This window comes from Chanodichthys erythropterus, chromosome 17 (assembly GCF_024489055.1).
Source record: "Chanodichthys erythropterus isolate Z2021 chromosome 17, ASM2448905v1, whole genome shotgun sequence".
Lineage (NCBI taxonomy): Eukaryota > Metazoa > Chordata > Actinopteri > Cypriniformes > Xenocyprididae > Chanodichthys > Chanodichthys erythropterus.
In genome coordinates, this window is record NC_090237.1 from 39669304 (window position 1) to 39688695 (window position 19392).

The window sequence follows — 19392 nt, forward strand, 5'->3', positions numbered from 1 at the left end:
TTCGCGAAGCGTTCGACTGAAAGCGGTTCGAAGTAAGATTTGATACGGTGAGTCATTTTACTGAACCGGTTCAGTGGCGCGAATCGTCTGAATGAACCGATTCACAAAAATGAATCAGACATCCTTTACCCTAGCGCACTGAGCTGACTCCACACACACACACACACACACACACACACACACACACACACACACACACACTAATGTCAAGCGCTGGAATGATGCATCATGGGGCTTGAAGTTTATTCAACAGACCATTATTCTCATGTGCTGTATAACATCTATCTATCTATCTATCTATCTATCTATCTATCTATCTATCTATCTATCTATCTATCTATCTATCTATCTATCTATCTATCTATCTATCTATCTATCTATCACAAGGCTCTTGTTAGCCAATCAGACCTCTATCTGCTCTGGCCAGGTCGTCCCACTGGCAGGGCAGTGTGAAGAACACAGGAGTGCTGTAGAAATGAGCATGTGAACCTCCGTCCCTCCTGTCTGTGCTGCAGTCCATCCCTTCACTATATGACAGCGCTGCTGCTTCATCCATCGCTGTCTGCAGGGTTGGATCATGGGCATTTGAATGACCTGCAAAGGGAGAAGCAGAGGTTTACAATAAACAAACTGTTGTGTGTTGTTGTCTGCAGTAGATATGAAATTAGCATTGGCAATGGCAAGACGATTCATCCACTTTTCCCCTAAAATGTTTGAATGTTGGTCTCAGTAACTGCACTCACGCTGTGCCTGTGGTTGGTGTCGTGGCCTCTGGTCTTCACGCAAAGACGTACCCTCAAACAGGTTCCAGGGCAAAGATAGTCGAGGAGATTCAGTTTGGCATTGAGCTGAATGTCTGAGATCAGAAAGCATAATTATGCTCATAGCCATTTCATAACAACTATACAATTGCAGGAAGTCACACTAACCATAAAATAATGGTTGTCATGCAAAGTCTCATATAAGAGACAAACAAGTTCCATATTACATAAAAAAGCCACAATAAATTTAGATCTCAGGACTTGCAATCTCAGCTCTAATGTTATATGGCATAAACATTTACCTGTTTTCAGAATCTGCTGTACGAAAGCCTTTCGCAAAGGGGTTGCAAGCGATCTTCAGCTGGGTAATCTGTGACAGGAAAGACATGAGTATCATATACTCGCTGTAACTACTTTATACTGAACTTATTATACAGTTATTGATGAAAATACCCATCAAAAATCTAAATAAATAAATAAAAAATAACACATTTATTGAATTTGTCCTGACAGACTCGATAACTGTTTTTGAATTATAAAACCATTAACTGTTACGCATGTGGTAGCCAACATGCTCAAAGATGAAGACAAAAATGGGTATTCCAAAATTTATTGTCTTTATTTACGAAATTAACACATATGAGATCGCTGGAGAAACCAAACTCAATGCAAACCAGAACCAACAAAGACAAATGAAAACACAGAATCCTGAAAAGACGTTTATGTTGTTTAGCCATGACTGAATTGAACGGGTATAAATGTGTCCTACTTTTTGCACAATTATCTCTTAATAAAACAGCTGCATTTTTCATACTAAACCAAGTACAGTTTGTCTTTCTTCATTTTTATGTACGTAAAGTGTCATGTTCATGCATTTTACAACATTCTTATTCAAACTATTGTTAAATAGATGGAATTAAAATGTACATTAAATTAAGCTAATTTTTAAACCAGAATTAAACCAGTGAATTTTAAAGTGAATTGATTTGTTGTCAAGCCAAAGATTCACTATGGCAAATCAACTTCAATATAACAATCAAATCATTTCAGTGACATGAAAGTAATGTTTTAAAATTTAGGTTGCACTTTATTTTGATGGTCCACTTCTAACTATATGTAACTTTGCAACTATGTCAACTAACTCACAGAGTATTAGTAGACTGTTAGGTTTTAGGGTTCGAGTTAGTAGAATAAGCTGGCATACTTGCAAGGTAATTTATAGTCAGTGTCTTTTGGGCAAACATCAAAATAAAGTACTAGCAGATATTAAGCAGACAGTCTACTAATATTGTAATGAGAGTTAGTTGACATGTTGTTGCAAAGTTATATTGTCTAAAGTGGTCCAAAATGTATAGCCTAGACACTTTAGCTAAACAGCTTAATAAGTAAATGAATCCTGCTTGTTAGTCCTAGGTTTATGTAGATGGTGAGTGTTCATTACCCTGTGGTTCTGGTAGGCGGTGACTGCGATGAAGCGAGTTTCTGGGAAGCTGAAAGTGCAGAAGTTGCGGTGAGCGAAGCGCTGGCTGTTTCTGCTCCTGTCCACCAGCACCACGTGCAGCCGCGGCTGGTAGCGATGCATGGAGTTCAGGATCATCTACAGACACGTGCACAAGTGTTTGAATCTCTGCAGGAATCCAGATAATTATTGTGTGTGTGTGTGTGTGTCTTACATGGCCATTATCGTCCAGCAGGTTGTTGGTGAGTTTGAGGCGGTCGAATGAAACCGTCTGTTTGATCCACTGGGCTCCCCGTGCGGGTGAGTCTGGATGGAAGTGCACTCGTCCCGGGGCAGCTATATCTCCACGTCCTGCTACCAACCAGGAGGAGCTGTGGAAAGCGTACCTGCATGAGGGAACATTAAGAATATCCAAAATATGTCAAATCAAAACAGAACCAACATTCTTAAGACCAGGGTTTCAGCTGCAGTCGGGAGCAGGCAGGAGGTCAGGCCACTAACATATTAACATATGTTACATTTAATTCTTAACTACTTTAAAATCTTAATTCTGTTGCATTTTTAGAGTGTACAACATCAGAATTGCGAGTTATAAAGTCAGAACGGAGGTAACACAGTTGTGCAGAATTGCGAGTTATAAAGTCTGGAATGGCCCTGAAAAAGTCAGAATTGCGAGTTACAAAGTCATTTGCATTATGAAGTCAGAATTGCGAGATATAAAGTCAGAATTGCGAGTTATAAAGTCAGAATTGTGAGATATAAAGTCAGAATTGTGAGATATAAAGTCAGAATTGCGAGTTATAAAGTCAGAATTGCATTATGAAGTCAGAATTGTGAGATATAAAGTCAGAATTGTGAGATATAAAGTCAGAATTGTGAGATATTAAGTCAGAATTGCGAGATATAAAGTCAGAACTGCGAGTTATAAAGTCAGAATTGCGAGTTATAAAGTCAGAATTGTGAGTTATAAAGTCAGAATTGCGAGATATAAAGTCAGAATTGTGAGTTATAAAGTCAGAATTAAGAGTTATAAAGTCAGAATTGTGAGATATAAAGTCAGAATTGCGAGATATAAAGTCAGAATTGTAAGATATAGTCAGAATTGCGAGATATAAAGTCAGAATTGTGAGATATAAAGTCAGAATTGTGAGATATAAAGTCAGAATTGCGAGATATAAAGTCAGAATTGCATTATGAAGTCAGAATTGTGAGATATAAAGTCAGAATTGTGAGATATAAAGTCAGAATTGTGAGATATAAAGTCAGAATTGCGTGATATAAAGTCAGAATTGCGAGTTATAAAGTCAGAATTGCATTATGAAGTCAGAATTGCGAGATATAAAGTCAATATTGTGAGTTATAAAGTCAGAATTGTGAGATATAAATCAGAATTACGAGATATAAAGTCAGAATTGCGAGATATAAAGTCAGAATTGCGAGTTATAAAGTCAGAATTGTGAGATATAAAGTCAGAATTGCGAGATATAAAGTCAGAATTGTGAGTTATAAAGTCAGAATTGTGAGTTATAAAGTCAGAATTGCGAGATATAAAGTCAGAATTGCGAGATATAAAGTCAGAATTGTAAGATATAGTCAGAATTGCGAGATATAAAGTCAGAATTGCGAGATATAAAGTCAGAATTGCGAGTTATAAAGTCAGAATTGTGAGATATAAAGTCAGAATTGCGAGATATAAAGTCAGAATTGTGAGTTATAAAGTCAGAATTGTGAGATATAAAGTCAGAATTGCGAGTTATAAAGTCAGAATTGCGAGATATAAAGTCAGAATTGTAAGATATAGTCAGAATTGTGTTATAAAGTCAGAATTGTGAGTTATAAAGTCAGAATTGCGAGATATAAAGTCAGAATTGCGAGATATAAAGTCAGAATTGCTAGTTATAAAGTCAGAATTTAGATATATAAAGTCAGAATTGCGAGATATAAAGTCAGAATAGCGAGTTTTAAAATCAGAATTGCGAGTTATAAAGTCAGAATTGCGAGATATAAAGTCAGAATTGTGAGGTATAAAGTCAGAATTGCGAGTTATAAAGTCAGAATTGCGAGATATAAAGTCAGAATTGAGGTATAAAGTCAGAATTGCGAGTTTTAAAGTCAGAATTGTGAGGTATAAAGTCAGAATTGTGAGGTATAAAGTCAGAATTGAGTTATAAAGTCAGAATTGCGAGATATAAAGTCAGAATTGCGAGTTTTAAAGTCAGAATTGTGAGGTATAAAGTCAGAATTGCGAGATATAAAGTCAGAATTGAGGTATAAAGTCAGAATTGCGAGTTATAAAGTCAGAATTGTGAGGTATAAAGTCAGAATTGCGTGATATAAAGTCAGAATTGTGAGTTATAAAGTCAGAATTGCGAAATATAAAGTCAGAATTGCGAGTTATAAAGTCAGAATTGTGAGTTATGAAGTCAGAATTGCGAAATATATAATGTCAGAATTGCGAGTTATAAAGTCAGAATTGTGAGTTATAAAGTCAGAATTGTGAGATATAAATCAGAATTACGAGATATAAAGTCAGAATTGCGAGATATAAAGTCAGAATTGCGAGTTATAAAGTCAGAATTGTGAGATATAAAGTCAGAATTGTGAGATATAAAGTCAGAATTGCGAGTTATAAAGTCAGAATTGAGAGATATAAAGTCAGAATTGCGAGTTATAAAGTAAGAATTACAAGTTATAAAGTAAGAATTGCAAGTTATAAAGTCAGAATTGCAAGTTATAAAGTCAGAATTGCGTGATATAAAGTCAGAATTGCAAGTTATAAAGTCAGAATTGCGAGATATAAAGTCAGAATTGCGAGATATAAAGTCAGAATTGCGAGTTATAAAATCAGAATTGCGAGATATAAAGTCAGAATTGTGAGTTATAAAGTCAGAATTGCGAGTTATAAAGTCAGAATTGTGTTATAAAGTCAGAATTGCGTTATTAAGTCAGAATTGCGTTATTAAGTCAGAATTGCGAGTTATAAAGTCAGAATTGCGTGTTATAAAGTCAGAATTGCGAGATATAAAGTCAGAATTGTGAGATATAAAGTCAGAATTGCAAGTTATAAAGTCAGAATTGCGAGATATAAAGTCAGAATTGCGAGATATAAAGTCAGAATTGCGAGTTATAAAGTCAGAATTGTGAGATATAAAGTCAGAATTGCGAGTTATAAAGTCAGAATTGTGAGATATAAAGTCAGAATTGTGAGATATAAAGTCAGAATTGCGAGTTATAAAGTCAGAATTGTGAGATATAAAGTCAGAATTGCGAGTTATAAAGTCAGAATTGCATTATGAAGTCAGAATTGCGAGTTATAAAGTCAGAATTGCGAAATATAAAGTCAGAATTGCGTGATATAAAGTCAGAATTGCGAGATATAAAGTCAGAATTGCGAGATATAAAGTCAGAATTGCGAGTTATAAAGTCAGAATTGCGAGATATAGTCAGAATTGCGTGATATAAAGTCAGAATTGCGAGTTATAAAGTCAGAATTGTGAGATATAAAGTCAGAATTGTGAGATATAAAGTCAGAATTTGCGAGTTATAAAGTCAGAATTGCGAGATATAAAGTCAGAATTGCGAATTATAAAGTCAGAATTGTGAGATATAAAGTCAGAATTGCGTGATAAAGTCAGATTTTGCGAGTTATAAAGTCAGAATTGTGAGATATAAAGTCAGAATTTGCGAGTTATAAAGTCAGAATTGCGAGTTATAAAGTCAGAATTTGCGAGTTATAAAGTCAGAATTGCGTGATATAAAGTCAGAATTGCGAGTTATAAAGTCAGAATTGTGAGATATAAAGTCAGAATTTGCGAGTTATAAAGTCAGAATTGTGAGATATAAAGTCAGAATTGCGAGTTATAAAGTCAGAATTGCGAGTTATAAAGTAAGAATTGCGAGTTATAAAGTTAGAATTGCGAGATATAAAATCAGAAATGTGAGATATAAAGTCAGAATTGCGAGTTATAAAGTCAGAATTGTGAGATATAAAGTCAGAATTGCGAGTTATAAAGTCAGAATTGCATTATGAAGTCAGAATTGCGAGTTATAAAGTCAGAATTGCGAAATATAAAGTCAGAATTGCGTGATATAAAGTCAGAATTGCGAGATATAAAGTCAGAATTGCGAGATATAAAGTCAGAATTGCGAGTTATAAAGTCAGAATTGCGAGATATAAAGTCAGAATTGCGTGATATAAAGTCAGAATTGCGAGTTATAAAGTCAGAATTGTGAGATATAAAGTCAGAATTGTGAGATATAAAGTCAGAATTTGCGAGTTATAAAGTCAGAATTGCGAGATATAAAGTCAGAATTGCGAATTATAAAGTCAGAATTGTGAGATATAAAGTCAGAATTGCGTGATAAAGTCAGATTTTGCGAGTTATAAAGTCAGAATTGTGAGATATAAAGTCAGAATTTGCGAGTTATAAAGTCAGAATTGCGAGTTATAAAGTCAGAATTTGCGAGTTATAAAGTCAGAATTGCGTGATATAAAGTCAGAATTGCGAGTTATAAAGTCAGAATTGTGAGATATAAAGTCAGAATTTGCGAGTTATAAAGTCAGAATTGTGAGATATAAAGTCAGAATTGCGAGTTATAAAGTCAGAATTGCGAGATATAAAGTCAGAATTGTGAGTTATAAAGTCAGAATTGTGAGATATAAAGTCAGAATTGTGAGATATAAAGTCAGAATTGCGAGTTATAAAGTCAGAATTGCATTATGAAGTCAGAATTGCGAGTTATAAAGTCAGAATTGCGAAATATAAAGTCAGAATTGCGTGATATAAAGTCAGAATTGCGAGATATAAAGTCAGAATTGCGAGATATAAAGTCAGAATTGCGTGATAAAGTCAGAATTGTGAGATATAAAGTCAGAATTGTGAGATATTAAGTCAGAATTGCGAGATATAAAGTCAGAATTGCGAGTTATAAAGTAAGAATTGCGAGTTATAAAGTCAGAATTGCGAGATATAGTCAGAATTGCGTGATATAAAGTCAGAATTGCGAGTTATAAAGTCAGAATTGTGAGATATAAAGTCAGAATTGTGAGATATAAAGTCAGAATTTGCGAGTTATAAAGTCAGAATTGCGAGATATAAAGTCAGAATTGCGAATTATAAAGTCAGAATTGTGAGATATAAAGTCAGAATTGCGTGATAAAGTCAGATTTTGCGAGTTATAAAGTCAGAATTGTGAGATATAAAGTCAGAATTTGCGAGTTATAAAGTCAGAATTGCGAGTTATAAAGTCAGAATTTGCGAGTTATAAAGTCAGAATTGCGTGATATAAAGTCAGAATTGCGAGTTATAAAGTCAGAATTGTGAGATATAAAGTCAGAATTTGCGAGTTATAAAGTCAGAATTGTGAGATATAAAGTCAGAATTGCGAGTTATAAAGTCAGAATTGCGAGTTATAAAGTAAGAATTGCGAGTTATAAAGTTAGAATTGCGAGATATAAAGTCAGAATTGTGAGTTATAAAGTCAGAATTGTGAGATATAAAGTCAGAATTGTGAGATATAAAGTCAGAATTGTGAGATATAAAGTCAGAATTGCGTGATATAAAGTCAGAATTGCGTGATAAAGTCAGAATTGCGAGATATAAAGTCAGAATTGCGTGATATAAAGTCAGAATTGCGTGATAAAGTCAGAATTGCAAGATATAAAGTCAGAATTGCGTGATATAAAGTGAGAATTGCGAGATATAAAGTCAGAACTGCGAGATATAAAGTCAGAATTGCGAGTTATAAAGTCAGAATTGTGAGATATAAAGTCAGAATTGTGAGTTATATAGTCAGAATTGCGAGTTATAAAGTCAGAATTGCGAGTTATAAAGTCAGAATTGCATTATGAAGTCAGAATTGTGAGTTATAAAGTCAGAATTGCGAGTTATAAAGTCAGAATTGTGAGATATAAAGTCAGAATTGCGAGATATAAAGTCAGAATTGTGAGTTATAAAGTCAGAATTGCATTATGAAGTCAGAATTGCGAGATATAAAGTCAATATTGTGAGTTATAAAGTCAGAATTGTGAGATATAAATCAGAATTACGAGATATAAAGTCAGAATTGCGAGATATAAAGTCAGAATTGCGAGTTATAAAGTCAGAATTGTGAGATATAAAGTCAGAATTGCGAGATATAAAGTCAGAATTGTGAGTTATAAAGTCAGAATTGTGAGTTATAAAGTCAGAATTGCGAGATATAAAGTCAGAATTGCGAGATATAAAGTCAGAATTGTAAGATATAGTCAGAATTGCGAGATATAAAGTCAGAATTGCGAGATATAAAGTCAGAATTGCGAGTTATAAAGTCAGAATTGCGAGTTATAAAGTCAGAATTGCATTATGAAGTCAGAATTGTGAGTTATAAAGTCAGAATTGCGAGTTATAAAGTCAGAATTGTGAGATATAAAGTCAGAATTGCGAGATATAAAGTCAGAATTGTGAGTTATAAAGTCAGAATTGCATTATGAAGTCAGAATTGCGAGATATAAAGTCAATATTGTGAGTTATAAAGTCAGAATTGTGAGATATAAATCAGAATTACGAGATATAAAGTCAGAATTGCGAGATATAAAGTCAGAATTGCGAGTTATAAAGTCAGAATTGTGAGATATAAAGTCAGAATTGCGAGATATAAAGTCAGAATTGTGAGTTATAAAGTCAGAATTGTGAGTTATAAAGTCAGAATTGCGAGATATAAAGTCAGAATTGCGAGATATAAAGTCAGAATTGTAAGATATAGTCAGAATTGCGAGATATAAAGTCAGAATTGCGAGATATAAAGTCAGAATTGCGAGTTATAAAGTCAGAATTGTGAGATATAAAGTCAGAATTGCGAGATATAAAGTCAGAATTGTGAGTTATAAAGTCAGAATTGTGAGATATAAAGTCAGAATTGCGAGTTATAAAGTCAGAATTGCGAGATATAAAGTCAGAATTGTAAGATATAGTCAGAATTGTGTTATAAAGTCAGAATTGTGAGTTATAAAGTCAGAATTGCGAGATATAAAGTCAGAATTGCGAGATATAAAGTCAGAATTGCGAGTTATAAAGTCAGAATTGCGAGATATAAAGTCAGAATTGCGAGATATAAAGTCAGAATTGAGGTATAAAATCAGAATTGCGAGTTATAAAGTCAGAATTGCGAGATATAAAGTCAGAATTGCGAGTTATAAAGTCAGAATTGCGAGATATAAAGTCAGAATTGCGAGATATAAAGTCAGAATTGAGGTATAAAGTCATAATTGCGAGTTATAAAGTCAGAATTGCGAGATATAAAGTCAGAATTGCGAGTTATAAAGTCAGAATTGAGTTATAAAGTCAGAATTGCGAGATATAAAGTCAGAATTGCGAGTTATAAAGTCAGAATTGCGAGATATAAAGTCAGAATTGCGAGATATAAAGTCAGAATTGAGGTATAAAGTCAGAATTGCGAGTTATAAAGTCAGAATTGCGAGATATAAAGTCAGAATTGCGAGTTATAAAGTCAGAATTGTGAGTTATAAAGTCAGAATTGCGAGATATAAAGTCAGAATTGCGAGTTATAAAGTCAGAATTGCGAGTTATAAAGTCAGAATTGCGAGATATAAAGTCAGAATTGCGAGTTATAAAGTCAGAATTGTGAGTTATAAAGTCAGAATTGTGAGATATAAATCAGAATTACGAGATATAAAGTCAGAATTGCGAGATATAAAGTCAGAATTGCGAGTTATAAAGTCAGAATTGTGAGATATAAAGTCAGAATTGTGAGATATAAAGTCAGAATTGCGAGTTATAAAGTCAGAATTGAGAGATATAAAGTCAGAATTGCGAGTTATAAAGTAAGAATTACAAGTTATAAAGTAAGAATTGCAAGTTATAAAGTCAGAATTGCAAGTTATAAAGTCAGAATTGCGTGATATAAAGTCAGAATTGCAAGTTATAAAGTCAGAATTGCGAGATATAAAGTCAGAATTGCGAGATATAAAGTCAGAATTGCGAGTTATAAAGTCAGAATTGTGAGATATAAAGTCAGAATTGCGAGTTATAAAGTCAGAATTGCGAGTTATAAAGTCAGAATTGTGAGTTATAAAGTCAGAATTGCGAGTTATAAAGTCAGAATTGCATTATGAAGTCAGAATTGCGAGTTATAAAGTCAGAATTGCGAAATATAAAGTCAGAATTGCGTGATATAAAGTCAGAATTGTGAGATATAAAGTCAGAATTGCAAGTTATAAAGTCAGAATTGCGAGATATAAAGTCAGAATTGCGAGATATAAAGTCAGAATTGCGAGTTATAAAGTCAGAATTGTGAGATATAAAGTCAGAATTGCGAGTTATAAAGTCAGAATTGTGAGATATAAAGTCAGAATTGTGAGATATAAAGTCAGAATTGCGAGTTATAAAGTCAGAATTGTGAGATATAAAGTCAGAATTGCGAGTTATAAAGTCAGAATTGCATTATGAAGTCAGAATTGCGAGTTATAAAGTCAGAATTGCGAAATATAAAGTCAGAATTGCGTGATATAAAGTCAGAATTGCGAGATATAAAGTCAGAATTGCGAGATATAAAGTCAGAATTGCGAGTTATAAAGTCAGAATTGCGAGATATAGTCAGAATTGCGTGATATAAAGTCAGAATTGCGAGTTATAAAGTCAGAATTGTGAGATATAAAGTCAGAATTGTGAGATATAAAGTCAGAATTTGCGAGTTATAAAGTCAGAATTGCGAGATATAAAGTCAGAATTGCGAATTATAAAGTCAGAATTGTGAGATATAAAGTCAGAATTGCGTGATAAAGTCAGATTTTGCGAGTTATAAAGTCAGAATTGTGAGATATAAAGTCAGAATTTGCGAGTTATAAAGTCAGAATTGCGAGTTATAAAGTCAGAATTTGCGAGTTATAAAGTCAGAATTGCGTGATATAAAGTCAGAATTGCGAGTTATAAAGTCAGAATTGTGAGATATAAAGTCAGAATTTGCGAGTTATAAAGTCAGAATTGTGAGATATAAAGTCAGAATTGCGAGTTATAAAGTCAGAATTGCGAGTTATAAAGTAAGAATTGCGAGTTATAAAGTTAGAATTGCGAGATATAAAGTCAGAATTGTGAGTTATAAAGTCAGAATTGTGAGATATAAAGTCAGAATTGTGAGATATAAAGTCAGAATTGCGAGTTATAAAGTCAGAATTGCATTATGAAGTCAGAATTGCGAGTTATAAAGTCAGAATTGCGAAATATAAAGTCAGAATTGCGTGATATAAAGTCAGAATTGCGAGATATAAAGTCAGAATTGCGAGATATAAAGTCAGAATTGCGTGATAAAGTCAGAATTGTGAGATATAAAGTCAGAATTGTGAGATATTAAGTCAGAATTGCGAGATATAAAGTCAGAATTGCGAGTTATAAAGTAAGAATTGCGAGTTATAAAGTCAGAATTGCGAGATATAGTCAGAATTGCGTGATATAAAGTCAGAATTGCGAGTTATAAAGTCAGAATTGTGAGATATAAAGTCAGAATTGTGAGATATAAAGTCAGAATTTGCGAGTTATAAAGTCAGAATTGCGAGATATAAAGTCAGAATTGCGAATTATAAAGTCAGAATTGTGAGATATAAAGTCAGAATTGTGTGATAAAGTCAGATTTTGCGAGTTATAAAGTCAGAATTGTGAGATATAAAGTCAGAATTTGCGAGTTATAAAGTCAGAATTGCGAGTTATAAAGTCAGAATTTGCGAGTTATAAAGTCAGAATTGCGTGATATAAAGTCAGAATTGCGAGTTATAAAGTCAGAATTGTGAGATATAAAGTCAGAATTTGCGAGTTATAAAGTCAGAATTGTGAGATATAAAGTCAGAATTGCGAGTTATAAAGTCAGAATTGCGAGTTATAAAGTCAGAATTGCGAGTTATAAAGTCAGAATTGCGTGATATAAAGTGAGAATTGCGAGATATAAAGTCAGAACTGCGAGATATAAAGTCAGAATTGCGAGTTATAAAGTCAGAATTGTGAGATATAAAGTCAGAATTGCGTGATATAAAGCCAGAATTGCGTGATAAAGTCAGAATTGCAAGATATAAAGTCAGAATTGCGTGATATAAAGTCAGAATTGCGTGATAAAGTCAGAATTGCAAGATATAAAGTCAGAATTGCGTGATATAAAGTCAGAATTGCGTGATAAAGTCAGAATTGCAAGATATAAAGTCAGAATTGCGTGATATAAAGTCAGAATTGCGTGATAAAGTCAGAATTGCGAGATATAAAGTCAGAATTGTGAGTTATAAAGTCAGAATTGTGAGATATAAAGTCAGAATTGCGAGTTATAAAGTCAGAATCGCGAGATATAAAGTCAGAATTGTGAGTTATAAAGTCAGAATTGCGAGATATAAAGTCAGAATTGTGAGTTATAAAGTCAGAATTGTGAGTTATAAAGTCAGAATTGTGAGATATAAAGTCAGAATTGCGAGTTATAAAGTCAGAATTGCGAGATATAAAGTCAGAATTGTGAGTTATAAAGTCAGAATTGCGTGATATAAAGTGAGAATTGCGAGATATAAAGTCAGAACTGCGAGATATAAAGTCAGAATTGCGAGTTATAAAGTCAGAATTGTGAGATATAAAGTCAGAATTGTGAGTTATATAGTCAGAATTGCGTGATATAAAGCCAGAATTGCGTGATAAAGTCAGAATTGCAAGATATAAAGTCAGAATTGCGTGATATAAAGTCAGAATTGCGTGATAAAGTCAGAATTGCGAGATATAAAGTCAGAATTGTGAGTTATAAAGTCAGAATTGTGAGATATAAAGTCAGAATTTGCGAGTTATAAAGTCAGAATTGTGAGATATAAAGTCAGAATTGCGAGTTATAAAGTCAGAATTGTGTGATATAAAGTCAGAATTGCGTGATAAAGTCAGAATTGCGAGATATAAAGTCAGAATTGTGAGTTATAAAGTCAGAATTGTGAGATATAAAGTCAGAATTTGCAAGTTATAAAGTCAGAATTGTGAGATATAAAGTCAGAATTGCGAGTTATAAAGTCAGAATTGCGAGTTATAAAGTAAGAATTGCGAGTTATAAAGTTAGAATTGCGAGATATAAAGTCAGAATTGTGAGTTATAAAGTCAGAATTGTGAGATATAAAGTCAGAATTGTGAGATATAAAGTCAGAATTGTGAGATATAAAGTCAGAATTGCGTGATATAAAGTCAGAATTGCGTGATAAAGTCAGAATTGCGAGATATAAAGTCAGAATTGCGTGATATAAAGTCAGAATTGCGTGATAAAGTCAGAATTGCAAGATATAAAGTCAGAATTGCGTGATATAAAGTGAGAATTGCGAGATATAAAGTCAGAACTGCGAGATATAAAGTCAGAATTGCGAGTTATAAAGTCAGAATTGTGAGATATAAAGTCAGAATTGTGAGTTATATAGTCAGAATTGCGTGATATAAAGCCAGAATTGCGTGATAAAGTCAGAATTGCAAGATATAAAGTCAGAATTGCGTGATATAAAGTCAGAATTGCGTGATAAAGTCAGAATTGCGAGATATAAAGTCAGAATTGTGAGTTATAAAGTCAGAATTGTGAGATATAAAGTCAGAATTGCGAGTTATAAAGTCAGAATTGCGTGATATAAAGTGAGAATTGCGAGATATAAAGTCAGAACTGCGAGATATAAAGTCAGAATTGCGAGTTATAAAGTCAGAATTGTGAGATATAAAGTCAGAATTGCGTGATATAAAGCCAGAATTGCGTGATAAAGTCAGAATTGCAAGATATAAAGTCAGAATTGCGTGATATAAAGTCAGAATTGCGTGATAAAGTCAGAATTGCAAGATATAAAGTCAGAATTGCGTGATATAAAGTCAGAATTGCGTGATAAAGTCAGAATTGCAAGATATAAAGTCAGAATTGCGTGATATAAAGTCAGAATTGCGTGATAAAGTCAGAATTGCGAGATATAAAGTCAGAATTGTGAGTTATAAAGTCAGAATTGTGAGATATAAAGTCAGAATTGCGAGTTATAAAGTCAGAATCGCGAGATATAAAGTCAGAATTGTGAGTTATAAAGTCAGAATTGCGAGATATAAAGTCAGAATTGTGAGTTATAAAGTCAGAATTGTGAGTTATAAAGTCAGAATTGCGAGATATAAAGTCAGAATTGCGAGATATAAAGTCAGAATTGTGAGTTATAAAGTCAGAATTGCGAGTTATAAAGTCAGAATTGAGAGATATAAAGTCAGAATTGTGAGTTATAAAGTCAGAATTGCGAGATATAAAGTCAGAATTGCGAGTTATAAAGTCAGAATCGCGAGATATAAAGTCAGAATTGTGAGTTATAAAGTCAGAATTGCGAGATATAAAGTCAGAATTGCGAGATATAAAGTCAGAATTGTGAGATATAAAGTCAGAATTGTGAGATATAAAGTCAGAATTGCGTGATAAAGTCAGATTTTGCGAGTTATAAAGTCAGAATTGTGAGATATAAAGTCAGAATTTGCGAGTTATAAAGTCAGAATTGCGAGTTATAAAGTCAGAATTTGCGAGTTATAAAGTCAGAATTGCGTGATATAAAGTCAGAATTGCGAGTTATAAAGTCAGAATTGTGAGATATAAAGTCAGAATTTGCGAGTTATAAAGTCAGAATTGTGAGATATAAAGTCAGAATTGCGAGTTATAAAGTCAGAATTGCGAGTTATAAAGTAAGAATTGCGAGTTATAAAGTTAGAATTGCGAGATATAAAGTCAGAATTGTGAGTTATAAAGTCAGAATTGTGAGATATAAAGTCAGAATTGTGAGATATAAAGTCAGAATTGTGAGATATAAAGTCAGAATTGCGTGATATAAAGTCAGAATTGCGTGATAAAGTCAGAATTGCGAGATATAAAGTCAGAATTGCGTGATATAAAGTCAGAATTGCGTGATAAAGTCAGAATTGCAAGATATAAAGTCAGAATTGCGTGATATAAAGTGAGAATTGCGAGATATAAAGTCAGAACTGCGAGATATAAAGTCAGAATTGCGAGTTATAAAGTCAGAATTGTGAGATATAAAGTCAGAATTGTGAGTCATATAGTCAGAATTGCGTGATATAAAGCCAGAATTGTGAGTTATAAAGTCAGAATTGTGAGATATAAAGTCAGAATTGTGAGATATAAAGTCAGAATTGTGAGTTATAAAGTCAGAATTGTGAGATATAAAGTCAGAATTGCGAGTTATAAAGTCAGAATTGCGAGATATAAAGTCAGAATTGTGAGTTATAAAGTCAGAATTGCGTGATATAAAGTGAGAATTGCGAGATATAAAGTCAGAACTGCGAGATATAAAGTCAGAATTGCGAGTTATAAAGTCAGAATTGTGAGATATAAAGTCAGAATTGTGAGTTATATAGTCAGAATTGCGTGATATAAAGCCAGAATTGCGTGATAAAGTCAGAATTGCAAGATATAAAGTCAGAATTGCGTGATATAAAGTCAGAATTGCGTGATAAAGTCAGAATTGCGAGATATAAAGTCAGAATTGTGAGTTATAAAGTCAGAATTGTGAGATATAAAGTCAGAATTTGCGAGTTATAAAGTCAGAATTGTGAGATATAAAGTCAGAATTGCGAGTTATAAAGTCAGAATTGTGTGATATAAAGTCAGAATTGCGTGATAAAGTCAGAATTGCGAGATATAAAGTCAGAATTGTGAGTTATAAAGTCAGAATTGTGAGATATAAAGTCAGAATTTGCAAGTTATAAAGTCAGAATTGTGAGATATAAAGTCAGAATTGCGAGTTATAAAGTCAGAATTGCGAGTTATAAAGTAAGAATTGCGAGTTATAAAGTTAGAATTGCGAGATATAAAGTCAGAATTGTGAGTTATAAAGTCAGAATTGTGAGATATAAAGTCAGAATTGTGAGATATAAAGTCAGAATTGTGAGATATAAAGTCAGAATTGCGTGATATAAAGTCAGAATTGCGTGATAAAGTCAGAATTGCGAGATATAAAGTCAGAATTGCGTGATATAAAGTCAGAATTGCGTGATAAAGTCAGAATTGCAAGATATAAAGTCAGAATTGCGTGATATAAAGTGAGAATTGCGAGATATAAAGTCAGAACTGCGAGATATAAAGTCAGAATTGCGAGTTATAAAGTCAGAATTGTGAGATATAAAGTCAGAATTGTGAGTTATATAGTCAGAATTGCGTGATATAAAGCCAGAATTGCGTGATAAAGTCAGAATTGCAAGATATAAAGTCAGAATTGCGTGATATAAAGTCAGAATTGCGTGATAAAGTCAGAATTGCGAGATATAAAGTCAGAATTGTGAGTTATAAAGTCAGAATTGTGAGATATAAAGTCAGAATTGCGAGTTATAAAGTCAGAATTGCGTGATATAAAGTGAGAATTGCGAGATATAAAGTCAGAACTGCGAGATATAAAGTCAGAATTGCGAGTTATAAAGTCAGAATTGTGAGATAAAAAGTCAGAATTGCGTGATATAAAGCCAGAATTGCGTGATAAAGTCAGAATTGCAAGATATAAAGTCAGAATTGCGTGATATAAAGTCAGAATTGCGTGATAAAGTCAGAATTGCAAGATATAAAGTCAGAATTGCGTGATATAAAGTCAGAATTGCGTGATAAAGTCAGAATTGCAAGATATAAAGTCAGAATTGCGTGATATAAAGTCAGAATTGCGTGATAAAGTCAGAATTGCGAGATATAAAGTCAGAATTGTGAGTTATAAAGTCAGAATTGTGAGATATAAAGTCAGAATTGCGAGTTATAAAGTCAGAATCGCGAGATATAAAGTCAGAATTGTGAGTTATAAAGTCAGAATTGCGAGATATAAAGTCAGAATTGTGAGTTATAAAGTCAGAATTGTGAGTTATAAAGTCAGAATTGCGAGATATAAAGTCAGAATTGCGAGATATAAAGTCAGAATTGTGAGTTATAAAGTCAGAATTGCGAGTTATAAAGTCAGAATTGAGAGATATAAAGTCAGAATTGTGAGTTATAAAGTCAGAATTGCGAGATATAAAGTCAGAATTGCGAGTTATAAAGTCAGAATCGCGAGATATAAAGTCAGAATTGTGAGTTATAAAGTCAGAATTGCGAGATATAAAGTCATAATTGAGAGTCATAAAGTCAGAATTGTGAGTTATAAAGTCAGAATTGCGAGTTATAAAGTCAGAATTGAGAGATATAAAGTCAGAATTGTGAGTTATAAAGTCAGAATTGTGAGATATAAAGTCAGAATTGCGAGTTATAAAGTCAGAATCGCGAGATATAAAGTCAGAATTGTGAGTTATAAAGTCAGAATTGCGAGATATAAAGTCAGAATTGTGAGTTATAAAGTCAGAATTGTGAGTTATAAAGTCAGAATTGCGAGATATAAAGACAGAATTGCGAGATATAAAGTCAGAATTGTGAGTTATAAAGTCAGAATTGCGAGTTATAAAGTCAGAATTGAGAGATATAAAGTCAGAATTGCGAGTTATAAAGTCAGAATTGCGAGATATAAAGTCAGAATTGCGAGATATAAAGTCAGAATTGTGAGTTATAAAGTCAGAATTGTGAGATATAAATCAGAATTACGAGATATAAAGTCAGAATTGCGAGATATAAAGTCAGAATTGTGAGTTATAAAGTCAGAATTGTGAGATATAAAGTCAGAATTGCGAGATATAAAGTCAGAATTGCGAGATATAAAGTCAGAATTGTGAGTTATAAAGTCAGAATTGCGAGATATAAAGTCAGAATTGAGAGATATAAAGTCAGAATTGTGAGTTATAAAGTCAGAATTGCGAGTTATAAAGTCAGAATTGAGAGATATAAAGTCAGAATTGTGAGTTATAAAGTCAGAATTGCGAGATATAAAGTCAGAATTGAGAGATATAAAGTCAGAATTGTGAGATATAAAGTCAGAATTGTGAGATATAAAGTCAGAATTGTGAGATATAAAGTCAGAATTGTGAGATATAAAGTCAGAATTGCATTATATAAAGTCGCAATCTTTTGGTCTCTCTTTAAACTTGACTGAACATTATGCTAGATTTATCAAAATAGTTAAGAAACCTTTTCTGTTGAGATACCTGTATCGTTTGTCATCAACAGGAATAAAGTCCATTAGAAGAACATATTCTGCCGCTGGGTCCATGCCTGAAATGTGTACTTGAAAAGTAGGAAACATCCTTCTACAAACACAAACAACACAAGTTTCAACATATTTAACATACATGGTGTTTTCTGAGGCAACAATCAATATTACCATTGCTAAAATCTCTAACCCTAACCATTGAGGTTTAGGACTGTTTAAGAGGCAATAGACCGGAGGACTCTTTGGAAACAACCTCTTTGCTACCTCAAAAAACACCCACAATACCCTAGAATCACCACTCACACTTTCTTCAGACAATGTAAAAATGGAATTGAGCATGACACAATGCTTCAAAGAGGTTGTGTTACAAGATGCAAAGATTTGATGAAACCTTCCAGCTTTTGTTACAATCATTTCGGTGCCCAGCTGGTCAAACTGCCGCCACAGGCTTTGCATTTCCAGCTGAACTCTGACGCTGGCAACTTCAGGGGCTTTGCTGCACGTCCGCCCCTCGTCTGGAGAACACGGCAGCACCAGAGAACCAGCCTGAGACAACTCTGAGACTACAGACACAGGCCAAGGGTAAAAGATCAAGACACTTTGTTTGTTACAAGGTCAAATATATAAGTATGCACAAGTGAATCACTTACAATAAGACAAATAACATGTATCAAGACCCTTTGAAAGCATGTTTCCATATTTCACTGCTCTTTACACTAGATGAAGTATAGCATTTTTATTTCACAAAGCAAAAAATAACAAAGTAAAAATATGAATATTACCATTCATCATTTGTGCTGTACTCAGGAAATCTGGTCCAACATCCAATTGCAAACAGGATCGAGGTGTGAATGTGTCTGATTCCATGCATCTGTGGCTCATGACGGTGGCTTTATATATTCTGAGAGATCTAATATGCAGTATTTCAGCACCTCATCCATTTCACTCTCTCACAACCCGTGACCCACGATGCCCACAAACTTACTGTGTATTACACTCAAGTATTTGTTAATTACATATACATCACCCAACATTATTGACTGCGAACAGAAGGATCCGTTGGTCGTGGCAGCAATTGATCGATGCTTCGGTGTCACACCTCC

The 19392-nt window shown here is 33.2% G+C and overlaps 1 protein-coding gene across 1 annotated transcript; it reads right to left on the reverse strand.

Annotated features, from left to right (window-relative positions):
* Positions 1 to 23: 23 nt before the first annotated feature.
* Positions 24 to 19171, reverse strand: LOC137004271 (T-box transcription factor TBX1). The gene is made up of 8 exons (XM_067364453.1): positions 19072 to 19171; positions 18681 to 18852; positions 18285 to 18386; positions 2435 to 2606; positions 2203 to 2358; positions 1064 to 1131; positions 744 to 856; positions 24 to 594 (listed from the first exon to the last, which is right to left on the reverse strand). The coding sequence occupies exons 1-8, from the start codon at positions 19169 to 19171 to the stop codon at positions 395 to 397; spliced, it is 1083 nt and encodes a 360-aa protein (XP_067220554.1). The 3' UTR covers positions 24 to 394.
* Between the last annotated feature and the right edge of the window lie 221 nt (positions 19172 to 19392).

Bases quoted from the DNA above. Each gene is read 5' to 3' on its own strand.
- LOC137004271 (XM_067364453.1), bottom strand. From the start codon at position 19,171: ATGAGCCACAGATGCATGGAATCAGACACATTCACACCTCGATCCTGT. The intron at 857-1,063 runs GTAAATGTTTAT...TTCTGATCTCAG, and splicing joins ACAGCAGATTCTGAAAACAG to ACATTCAGCTCAATGCCAAA. The intron at 595-743 runs GTGAGTGCAGTT...CTCCCTTTGCAG, and splicing joins ACACCAACCACAGGCACAGC to GTCATTCAAATGCCCATGAT.